General features: G+C 37.6%; 1 protein-coding gene across 4 annotated transcripts in view; it reads right to left on the minus strand.

The window, feature by feature from the left end:
- The window catches only part of CTDSPL2 (CTD small phosphatase like 2), a 75218-nt gene that overhangs the window by 38245 nt on the left and 23803 nt on the right, over positions 1 to 13170 (minus strand). For all 4 annotated transcript variants that reach the window (XR_009695037.1, XM_061156415.1, XM_061156414.1 and 1 more), the window contains exon 2: positions 12200 to 12409. Coding sequence is in view for 3 of the 4 variants with exons in the window: in XM_061156415.1 (XP_061012398.1) it covers positions 12200 to 12385 (186 nt within the window). In the remaining variant the exon portion in view is untranslated. The remainder of the gene's footprint in view (positions 1 to 12199; positions 12410 to 13170) is intronic.

A 13170-nucleotide genomic window follows, 5' to 3' on the forward strand; every position in this document is an offset into this window, starting at 1 on the left:
TCTGCAATAAGGAATGGTAATCACTAAGGCAAACATGAGTAAATTCAAAAGATCTTTGTGTTCAAAAGTTGTAATATGTTCTTTATATATAGCTGTCTTCAACACTGATACCTGCTACAATCTCTGCAGCCTCATTATAATCCAATAAAGTATTCTGAAGTCTCAGAGTTTCTTCTCTCTCTCTCTCTCTCTACATATTTATGGAAATACAATAAAGGTATGCTCGTTGTTTTGCTTTGCAATATTATTAAATTTGGTCTTTAAAATTTACTCTAAAGTTATTTTAGAATTTAGTAATTCTTCAAATAAAATTTATAATTTATTATTAGGAACAGATTATTGGACTGAAAAAGGGAGCTGGGTGATCTGTGATTTCATACTCCTAGTGATGAAACTGACAGAATTCTATAACTCATGAAAGGGGGAAATGTACTCCAAGGAAACTAAACGCAACTGTAAATTACAAATGAAAATAAGATAAAGTTAGTGTCCCTTTGGCTGCAAAACTGTCTTATGCAACAAAACATATTCAAATAGAATTATAGTCCCAATTCAGTTGCACTGTCACTTGAGAACAATCATTCAGTTTTAAAAAAAAGAAACAATATTTTAAACGTACACGATGAGATCTTTAAAAGCCGAAAGAGTTATAGCTTTTCAAACTTAAATTACAAAACCCAATGAGGTGTCTCAGAAAGTAAATTTGTTATACTGCTTTGGTTGAAAAAAGGTACATATTTATGAGAGACTTATAAAGTCTTACACAGTAGTCAGTGCTGAAAACCTACTCAATAAAAGTCAGTAAAAGAAACAAGCAGAGACTTTCCTGGCGGTCCAGTGATATGCAGGAAACTGGTTCGATGCTGACCCGGGAAGACCCTGCGTGCCGTGGGCCAACCCAGCCCCTCCGCCACAAGGACTGAGCGCCAGAGCCTGTGCTCCACAACAGGGGAGCCGCGCGGTGAGAGGCCCAAGAGCCACGAGAGACGGGCCCCTCCTGCCACAGCCAGAGAGCCTGTGCGCAGCAACGGGGACCCAGTGCGTCAGAGACAGACAGACTAGCAGGCAATTAGGGAGGAAACAGACGTTTCCACTTTCCAGTGATAAAGTAACTCACTCAAAGACTGAACTGTAAAAACAGAAAATGAGTTAACACTGGTATGTGACTTGTACTTATCTGATACTAGTATCAACTAATCATCAAAGATCTTCTTTACCATGAATGCATGGTAACAAACACAAGTGAGTTAATTTTTGCATCACAGTTTATCCTGGAATAACTTGTGCCAATGTTTGTGATGACTATGCAAAAAAAAAAAAAAAGGTTTATGATTACTGCTACCTTAGCACAAATCAAACCCTGAACACCCGAAGTTATTGTATTTTTCACAGCCATGCACTTGCATGGGGAAAAAAAGTCAGCTATACTTAAGAAGAAGAATGTCCTTGACGAAGCTGTAAAATTAATTAAATCTCAACCCTTAAATATGTGTTAAACTCTGTATGATAAGATGGGAAGTATACACAAAGCGCTTCTGCTGCAAGCAAGACAGTGCTTCCACAACTGTCTTCAGGAAAAGTATCTGACTGACTGTTGAATTGTAAGCTGAATTAGATCACTTTTTTTATCGCTTCTCAGCCTTTTGGCTAAGATTAAGCGTAGATCACTTTTTCTGATAGAAAACTATCTTTACTTGAAGTAGATTATTTTCTGAAAAGTGAACAAAGCAACTCAAGAAAAACTAATACATTTTGTTGCCAACAATAAAGTTTGAGCATTTGGGTAAAAACTGGGACTTTAGTAGGAGACCTGGACAAGGCCTCATAAGACTCGAGTTTCCCAACACTGTTCTGCTGAGATCAGTGGGGCTGTTCAGAAATGTGATTTCTAAACATTAAATAAATAATGAAATATGTCAGTGTGGATACATATGTAGAAGATTTACATAATAAAGTGAACCATTACTTTCCCAACCAAAAAAACAGTGCATGATGTTACAAAATCATATGTAGGTAAAAAGATTCATTCCAAGTGCAAGACAGACCCACAAAAAGATCACTGTAGAGCTTTCAAAGTCAATATTGGAATAAGAACTTAAGATATTACACCATTTGTCAAGTTTCGGTATAAAATCTGCAATTATCTAAAAAGCATATTAAAAGACACTTCCGTTTTCTAAATACATGTATAATTTTCTTGTGTGTCAATGATAACCACAAAGTACGTTCTGTGAAGCAACCGTTAAAGAGGTCTATAGGGCTTCCTTGGTGGCCCAGCGTTTTATGAAGCCTGCCTTGCAATACAAGGGACACCAGTTTGATCCCTGGCTGCAAAGCGCCACAGGCGATGAGCCCAAGCCCTAGAGCCCACAAGCTGCAACTACTGAAGCCGCCGAGCCTAGAGCTTGTGCTCCTCACCGAGAGGCCACCGCGCTGAGAGCCCCGCACACAGCTAGAGGGTGCCCCCGCCTGTCGCACCCAGAGAAAGCCTCTGCACAGCAATGAAGAGCCAGCACAGCCAAAAATAAACTTACATAGAAAATATTAAAAGAAAAAGAGGTTTATAAAACTGTAAATAATGTCCTGTTTCCCACTAATTTCCTTTTTGTCTTTAGAAAATAGTTAAAATATTAATTGTACCAACATGTAATAGGTTTAGAATTAGAATTTTGGTATTTTCAAAATTCCTCAGTTAGTATCTAGTGAGATATATTGACAGATATTACCCCCATAAACAAACAGTTCTTTAGGGTTTCCAGTAATTTATAAGATGGTAAAGGATCCTAAGTTCAAAAAGTTTAAGAACCACTTGACTACTAACGAATTCACGAGACAAACTGTAAAAAATCACTCCCAACAAATGCGGAGAAAATTTGAGCTTGAAGGGAGAGCTGACAAGTGGCAAAGGGTGCAGAGTTTCTTTAGGGGAGGATATAAATGGTTTAAAATTAACTGTGGTAATCACTGCATAACTCTGCATATATTAAAGGCTACTGAATCTATACCTTAAAAGGGTGAGTTTTAGGCCATGTGAATCATATCTCAATAATGTTACATTATATGTATCTATCATATAATCCAACAATATCAATCTTATTCACCCAGGTTTAACTTAAACAAATGTCCACACAGGGATTCAAAACAGAAATAGTCATAGCAACTTCATTCACAAAACCCAGTGGATAACTCAAGTGCATAACCCAGTGGGTAACCCAGTGCATAACCCAGTGGGTAACCCAAGTGGGTAACCCAGTGGGTAACCCAGTGGATAACCCAGTGGATAACCCAAGTGGGTAACCCAGTGGGTAACCCAGTGGATAACCCAGTGGGTAACCCAGTGCATAACCCAGTGGATAACGCAAGTGCATAACCCAGTGGGTAACCCAGTGCATAACCCAGTGGATAACTCAAGTGCATAACCCAGTGGGTAACCCAGTGCGTAACCCAGTGGGTAACCCAGTGCATAACCCAATGGATAACCCAGTTGGTAACCCAGTGGATAACTCAAGTGCATAACCCAGTGGATAACCCAGAGGATAACCCAGTGGGTAACCCAGAGGATAACCCAGTGGGTAACCCAGTGCGTAACCCAGTGGTAACCCAGTGGGTAACCCAGTGAGTAACCCAGTGGGTAACCCAGTGCATAACCCAGCGCGTAACCCAGTGGGTAACCCAGTGGCTAACCCAGAGGATAACCCAGTGGATAACAAATTATGGTATGTGGTGCGTGTGTGCCAAGTCACTTCAGTCGTGTCCGACTCTGCAATGCTATGGATGGCAGCCAGCCAGGCTCCTCTGTCCATGGGATTCTCTAGGCAAGAACGCTGGGGCGGGTTGCCACGCCCTCCTCCAGGGGATCTTCCCAACCCACGGACTGAACTCACGTCTCTGACAGCAGGCAGGTTCTTCACCACTAGCACCACCTGGGAAGTCCTGTGGTATGTGGTATACTCACACAACAGAACACTATTTGGGGCACAGGAGCGGGAGGGGATAAATTACAGATACATGCAGTAACACAAATGAATCCAAAAACTTTATGTTGAGTGAAGGAAGCAAGACATGTTATATGCATAGGTAACTTTAAAGAAGATTTATATAATCTATAATGATAGAAGATCAATGGTTGTCTAGGATGATGCTGTGAGATGGTCTGCAATACTCCAAGGATACTTTTTAGTCATGGGTGTATAATTCTGTTAAAATTCATGAAAACATATAATTTAAATCAGTGTGTCTTACTGTGTTTCATTATACCCCATAAAATTAATTTGTTAAAAAGTCAACGTAGCAGATAAAGTGGAATTCTAAAGATAACTAGGGTCATCAAAAAGAAGGCAAGATGAAACAGAGTAAAAAATAACAAATGGGATAAATACAGAATAAATTACAAGATGGGAAACTTTAAACTGAACCATATTAATAACTACATTAAACGTAAATAGACTAAATAAGCCAATTTAAATACAAATACAGAGGGTGGAAAAAGGTGTATCAAGCAAATGGTAAGAAAAAAAGCTGTGTGGTTTTATCAATATCAGGCCAAGTAAATCTCGAGGCAAATAGTACTACCAGAGATAAGAGACATTTCAGAGTGGTAATAACTTACACCCAACAATCACAAACGTGTATGCCCCTAACAAGAGAGCTTCAAAACACATGCAGCAAAAACTGACACAACTGAAAGTAGACGAGTGCATAACTAAGAGACGGAGACTTAAAAGAAGACACAGAGTATCTGAATATTCTCAAACTATCTGATTAACTGATATTTATAGAACTGTACTAATCAATTCCAGAATGTGCATATTTTTTTCAAACACATGGGACATTTACCAAAATAGTCTGTATGTTAAAAAAATATCAAAAGACACCAAAGAAGTGAAGTCATATAAAGTATATGTTCTTGGATCACAATAATATTAAATTAGAAATAAACAATTAAAAGATATCTAATAAATGCCCAAATATCTGATCTGGCAATTTTTTTTAAGTCTTTTTTTCTTTTATTAGTTGGAGGTTCATTACTTTACAGTATTGTAGTGATTTTAGCCATACATTGACATGAGTCAGCCATGGATTTACGTGTGTTCCCCATCCTGATCCCCCTTCCCACCTCCCTCCCCATCCCATCCCTCTGGGTCTTCCCAGGGCACCAGCCCCGAGCACTTGTCTCATGCATCCAACCTGGGCTGGCGATCTGTTTCACACTTGATAATATACATGTTTTGATGCTGTTCTCTTGGATCATCCCACCCTCGCCTTCTCCCGTAGAGTCCAAAAGTCTGTTCTATACATCTGTGTCTCTTTTTCTGTCTTGCATATAGGGTTATCATTACCATCTTTTTAAATTCCATATATATGTGTTAGTATACTGTATTGGTGTTTATCTTTCTCGCTTACTTCACTCTGTATAATGGGCTCCAGTTTCATCCATCTCATTAGAACTGATTCAAATGTATTCTTTTTAATGGCTGAGTATTATTCCATTGTGTATATGTTGATCTGGCAATTAAATAACGTATTTCTAAATAATCTATGGGCCAAAAGGTAATAAAAATACAGTCAGAATGTATGGGAAAGCAGTACTTTGAAATGCACAGTTTTAAATATTTGAATTAGAAAAAAACTGAAGTGCAGTATTACTGATCTAAGCAAGGGTCTGGGAAACCACAGTACAAATGCCAAGTCTGACACATTGCTTTTGTATGACCAGCAAACCAAAAGCAGTTTTTATATTTTAATATGGTGGTAGGGGGAGGTGGAAATCAAACGAATGATCCTATTTTATGGCTCATGAAGACCAAACATCAGCACCCCGAGTCTCGCTCGCTCGCACATTCCCACAGCGCGAGGGCCGGGGAGCGCCTGCACCTGCAGGCAAGGCCGCCTGCAAGGACTCAACTGTTACTTATCTGAAATAGTTACAGAGAAAGCTCACTAATTCCCAATCTAAGTTCCCGCTTATAAGCTGGAAAAGTAAGAGTAAACCAAACAGACAGTAGAAGAAAATATTAAAATTAACAAGTAGAAATCAAATAGACAGTGGAAAAGAAAAGAGAAAATGTACAAAGACAGAGGTTCTTTGAAAAAGTAATAACTGATAAAGTTCCAGCTGCAAAGGGATCAAAACAAAAATAAACTGTTCACATCAGGAGTGAAAAGAACATCATTAGAGATCCTACAGAGATTATTAGGTTAATAGCGAAATACTGCAAAGACTTTATATCTAATAACTTGACAACCTCAATGAACAGACAAATTCCTTAGAAAACACATATGACCAAAACTGAAACAGAAACAGAAAAGCTAAAGAAGTTCATATGTATTAAAGAAATCAAATTTATAGTAAAAAGCTATCCCACAAAGAAATCCCAGTCACATTCCAAAAATCCCTCTCCAGAATTCACCACTGAATTCTACTAATAAGTTAAGGTTGAGATAATACTTCATCAACACAAGCTCTTTCAGAAACAGAGAAGCAGAGGAACAGTTCTTGCTTCATGATACCAGCATAACTCTGATCCCAAAAATCTCAAAAGTATTACAAATCAAAACTACAGACCAAACCCTCACGAACACAGATACAAAAATCTTTAAGAACAACAACAAAACACAGCAGCAAATCATATCCAGCCATACACGTTTAATTTTCAGTTCAAAAAACTTTATGTTCTACTCCACATTAAAAGAGGAAAATCTCAAGAACATCTCATTATATGCAGAAAAGTCTTTGACAAAATCCAACATAATAAAATCTTACAGCAAACTAGGAACAGAAGGGAACTTCCTCAAACTGACAAAAGATAACTATGGCAGACATTTAGCTAACATCATACCTAATGTAAACAAACTCTCTTCCCCTAAGATCAGTAACGAGACAAATGTTTGTTTTTACCACTTCAACTAAATGTCCTAGAGGTCCTAACCAAGGCAATAATGAAGAAAAAGAAATAAAAGGTCTAGAAATCAGAAAAGGAAATCATATCTGGTATATGACATGATTATATATGTATAAAACCCTATGAAAGCTTAAAGACTAGAATGATTAAGTAAACCTAGCAATTTCACACAGTACCCCAGTCAACATAGAAAAATTAATTATATTTATATATATTAGCAACAAACAGAAAGTAAAAACTTTAAATGTATTATATCATTTAAAACAGCACCATTAAACATCAAATACCTAAGAACAGAACTAATGTAGTATGTGTAACACCTTCACATTCGCCCAAAAAAATTAAAAACCCTTATATTAACACAGAGATATATCATGATCATGAACTGGCAGACTCAATTAAGATGTCCAGTCACACCAAATTATATATACATGTGATACAGTATTATAATCCCAGTAGGTTTTCTTTGGAGAAATAGACAAGATAATTCTAAAACTGACATGTAAGTATAAGGGATCTAACAGTATTTAAAATGGCTACCTTTTATCTCAGTATCTTAAATACAGTGGTGTCTTTTTCAAAATTTGGATAGGGGTTGGCAGCTAGTGTTTATTGAGTATCTGGTACTTTATAACCATCATTTGGTATTTTATAGATTAAAAAAAAAGCAGGCTCAGTGAATTTAGATAATTTACAATGTTACTAGCATCTCGATCTTACAGGTGAGGAAACTGAGGCACAGGAAAGTGAGATAACTTGCGCAGGGTTACATAGCTTTAAGCAGCAACACTGGAGCTCCAACTGACAGACCTGGCTTCAGAGCCTAACCCTCGACTGCTGTGCGCTACTGCCTTTCCAACAAGCGGCAACGCTGGGTCTAACCAGGTACAACCTGACTCTGTCTCAAAGTAGCTGGATGGTGTCTTTATAGCATCACCCACCTTGTGCAAGGACTGAAAATTTTCTTGATGAAAATAAGAAAGAATTGAGTCTCTCTATGCTACTGACGTGGTCATTTATTTATATTCTATCATCAGCTCAAAGTTTGAAGTGTATTCTGTCTAAGAAAAACCTTTACCCTAGTATTTTTTCATGAAGCATCAACCTCTGTCTTCAGTTTTTCTGACTGGCTGATAGACTACTTCTCTTGTTTCTACAAGGGTTCTTTTAAAATCCAAGTTAGAAAATTTCTTATGCAGCCACTGGTTTCTTTGGTTCCTTTTCTTTCTCTTCTTTTGAACTTTTAAAATTCTGTGGTTAAAACTGAACTTTCTAGACAGGCCTTGCTTTCTCTTTGGCGCTGTCTTCCCTCTCAGGCGTCTGATACTGCTCTCATGACTCTGGCTTTTTGAAACCTGGTCTCTGCATATCAACCAGGTTTTCTGCTCTTCTGTACTGTTATGATTTCTAGTTTGAAGCAACAGTTAAACCTGGACATGGAACAACAAACTGGTTCCCAATAGGAAAAGAAGTACATCAAGGCTGTATATCGTCACCCTGCTTATTTAACTTATATGCAGAGCACATCATGAGAAACACTGGGCTGGATGAAGCACAAGCTGGAATCAAGACTGCCAGGAGAAATATCAATAACCTCAGAAATGCAGATGACACCACCCTTATGGCAGAAAGCAAAGAAGAACTAAAGAGCCTCTTTAGACACATGTACCCCAACGTTCATCGCAGCACTGTCTGTAATAGCCAGGACATGGAAGCAACCTAGATGCCCGTCAGTAGACGAATGGATAAGGAAGCTGTGGTCCATATACACCATGGAATATTACTCAGCCATTAAAAAGAATTCATTTGAATCAGTTCTAATGAGATGGATGAAACTGGAGCCCATTATACAGAGTGAAGTAAGCCAGAAAGATAAACACCAATACAGTATACTAACGCATATATATGGAATTTAAAAAGATGGTAACAATAACCCTATATGCAAAACAGAAAAAGAGACACAGATGTACAGAACAGACTTTTAAGACTCTGTGGGAGAAGGTGAGGGTGGGATGTTCAGAGAGAACGGCATTGGAACAAATTTACTATCAAGGGTGAAACAGATCACCAGCCCAGGTTGGATGCATGAGACGGGTGCTCAGGGCTGGTGCATTGGGAAGACCCAGAGGGATGGGATGGAGAGGGAGGTGGGAGGAGGGATCGGGATGGGGAACACATGCAAATCCATGGCTGATTCATGTCAATGTATGGCAAAAACCACTACAATACTGTAAAGTAATTAGCCTCCAACTAATAAAAATAAATGGAAAAATAAATAAATAAAAATAAAAAGAGTTTAAAAAAAAGAAAAAGAAAAAGAGCCTCTTTAGAGTGAAAAAGTTGGCGTAAAGCTCAGCATTCAGAAAACTAAGATCATGGCATCCAGTCCCATCACTTCATGGCAAACAGATGGGCAAACAGTGGAAACAGTGGCTGACTTTATTTTTCTGGGCTCCAAAGTCACTGCAGATGGTGACTGCAGCCACAAAATTAAAAGATGCTTACTCCTTGGAAGGAAAGTTATGACCAACCTAGACAGCATATTAAAAAGCAGAGACATTACTTTGCCAACAAAGGTCCATCTAGTCAAGGCTATGGTTTTTCCAGTGGTCATGTATGGATGTGAGAGTTGGACTATAAAGAAAGCTGAGTGCCAAAGAATTGATGCTTTTGAACTGTGGTGTTGGAGAAGACTCTTCAGAGTCCCTTGGACTGAAAGGCAATCCATCCAGTCCATCGTAAAGGAGATCAGTCCTGGGTGTCCATTGGAAGGACTGACGCTGAAGCTGAAACTCCAATACTATGGCCACCTGATACGAAGAGCTGACTCATTTGAAAAGACCCTGATGCTGGGAAAGATTGAAGGCAGGAAGAGAAGGGCATGGCAGAGGATGAGATGGTTGGATGGCATCACTGATTCAATGGACATGAGTTTGAGTAAACTCCGGGAATTGGTGATAGATAGGGAGGCCTGGCATGCTGCAGTCCATGGGGTCGTAAAGAATCGGACGTGACTGAGCAACTGAACTGAACTGAACTTCTAATTTGAATGGCTGCTGGTATTCTTGCCAGTTTAGTATCACTGATTCATTGTTATTAACATTTTGCTAATAAGTTTTAATTTGTATTCTAACCCTAACTTGATATAAAAGTCATTAGGATACTTAAGATTAACATATATTGTTCATTTAAGAGGTGTGTATTAGTTTAGTATTAAGATAAATACATAATAAAACATATTATTAAGAAGAATAATGCATTATTAAGAAGATGGTTTAATAACAATTTAGATAAGAAAGAATTAACAATTAGAAGCCAGTATAACCTTCCCATGTGGCTCACCGGTAAAAAATCTGCCTGCCAATGCAAGAGATGAGGGTTCAATCCCTAGGTTGGGATGATCCCATGGAAAAGGAGATGGCAACCCACTCCAGTATTCTTGCCTGGGAGATCCCATGGACAGAGTAGTCTGGCGGGCTACAGTCCATGGGGTTGCAAAGAGTCAACACAACTTAGAAACTAAACAACACAACAGCATAACCTCATTAGGAGTAATATGTGACAAAATAATCTTTTAATTTACTTCTAACAAAAGGAAAGTAGATGGGAAAAGAAACAGTATACTCTGATTTCAGTAAGGCATTCAAATATTAATTATCACAATAATCTTACTGAATATAATAATGAAATCTGAGATGAATTACATGAATTTGTAGCTGTGGTGAAAACCTTGCTCAAAAATATTAATTAATGAATAAGATATTAGCTTGTAAACAGATTTTTATTGGCCCCATCCACTAATGAATAGGCATTAATAACAAAATTTTAGTTTTTGGCTTAAAAATAACTGACAGCCTGAGTGTTTTAACTGACATGAGCAAAAATCCGACCAACAAAGAAGAACTAAAACTACTAAATGAAAAAAAAAAAAAAAAAAAAAAACAAGAAAGCATGAATAATATGAACAGAAGTCAGAAGACACAGGGGAAAAAAAAAACCCAAAAAACCTATTTTCATTTCTGGTTGTTACCTTTCAGAAACAAGATAACCAAGAAAAAGTTGACCAAGATGCTAACCTATTATCATATAATGCCATATAATAAAAACTAGAACTATTTAGCCAGGACAGTAATTGAGTGCTTGCACTTGCACAAGGAGAAAAAGAACATGTGGGAAAAGTAAAGGGTAGGTATATTTTCTTCAAGATGAGGAAGAACTTCACAATATTTAGAGCTGTTCAGAGAATGAACTTGACACAGGGAGGTTCTCATCAATAGGGCTAATGACAACCCAACAGAAATTTAAAGATTCAGGAATTCTTGTTTCTGGAAGGAATTTTATCTTTTTTATACAATAATACTAGAGTACATATAGCCCTATGTAAATTAACTCAAAGAAACTTTTTAAAAATTATACTTAAGATTAGCAAAAGAAATCTTATCATTATGAAAAAATAACATTTTATTTTTCTACTTACCAAAGTGACAAATTTACACTATACAACAGTGATAATAAAATCAACATATAATGAATAATAACGCTATTATTTACAGAATGCATTAAAACTTCTCAAACTGCTTTTCCACCTGTTTGCCATCTAATCTGAGGCAGACAAGGTAGCTAGTATTAGTCCCATTTTACTGTCTTCTTGAGGCTAAGAGGGGAAAATGACTTTCCTCAGAATTCAAGTTGGTCCAGAGTATGAAGTATGAATCTAGAGCTTATGCCTCCTGCTTAGTGTCCTTTCTTTCTTTCTTTCTTTCGCCACATGGCCAGTGGGATCTTAGTTCCCGAACCAGAAACTGAATCCAGGCCCATGGCAGTGGAAGTGCCAAGTCTTAACCATAGACCTCCAGGGAATTCCCCATTCTTCCTTTAATAACTTTGCTCTCCCTTCAATGAATAAAACATTTTCATTGTACAAGTGTTAGAATTCAGACAGATAAATCATCTTCCTAATTAGACAATGTATCAATATAAACAAGAAACTAACTTATGTTTGAAATTAAAAAAAAAGAAGAAGAAAATAAAAGAAATAACTCAAGTAAATGACTAAGAAAAAATTTCTTTTACTTCCCATAATATGAAGCTGAAAAAACAGAAGGCTAACTGGATCAGTTAAGTAGAATACTGTTTTCTTGACCGACCATTATTTACACGTAAATACTCAACACCAAAATGTAGACACACTTCGTTAAATTGGGCTCTAGCAATATTAGATTTCTTATCTTTTTATGCTTAAAGAAAACAATCTAAGTTTCACTTTTAATGATAATATTAACAGGTAAAACCATTACTTTGGGTGTGCTTCCTTTAATGAATTTCTTAATTGAAGACAACAAGCCGGTTTCATTCTTCGGTGTTTTTTCTCCTCCTGAAGGCAGGCTATCATCAACTTCTGAGTATTTCCTCTTTGCTCTGGCAGTGCGTTGTGTTTGGATTTGATTTGATTGCTGAGAAGCTTTCCGTGTTCTCAGTCTCATCTTTTATGGGTGCCACATGTAAAACTATAAAAGAAAAATAATACAGGTTATTAAAATTAAACCTAGTGTACCCACATGTGCCCAGTTTACATAGGTTTGTGGAATCTTAGTTTCCCTGACGGGGATCAAAACCAGGCCCTCAGCAGTGACAGTGCAGCACCCTAACCTCTGGACCACCAGAGGATTCCCAAGAAACTAACTTTTTAATTGAAAGGCACGGTGCTTTGCATTTTATTACATTCTTCCAAATAACATTCCCACAACTTCCGAAATATTATACCCTGTGATCTAATAGTGTGTACACGTTCCTTTCAGAATATTATACTGCCTCCAACCTTGCTGACATTACCATTTATTTAATCACTCATTCATTCAACAAGTATTTATTGGGTAAGTAAGTACCTGGTAAAACAAGAGAGAGAAGGTTTTTACCCTCTGGAGATCACAATGTAGCAGAAAAAATCCTTAAGTCATTGAATGAATTAGCTCCAAGAACACAATTCTAACAATCAACAAGTACACAAGTGTGACAAGAATGACTGGATCATTTCACAGGATTTGATCTTACCACATGTAACGATCCTTTAAAAACCAAACTCATCTGGCTCAAGCTGCTGGAGTAGAAGGATGGTGCTCTTCTGCGAGAGCTAACTCCAACTAGCCGCTAAACAACCATCAACAGGAGGATGCTGGAACCCACCAGAAAAAAAGACACCCCACGTCCAAAGACAAAGAAGAAGCCACACTGAGACAGTGGGAGGGGCACAATCACAATAAGATCAAAT

This window comes from Dama dama, chromosome 12, assembly GCF_033118175.1.
Source record: "Dama dama isolate Ldn47 chromosome 12, ASM3311817v1, whole genome shotgun sequence".
Taxonomy (NCBI): domain Eukaryota; kingdom Metazoa; phylum Chordata; class Mammalia; order Artiodactyla; family Cervidae; genus Dama; species Dama dama.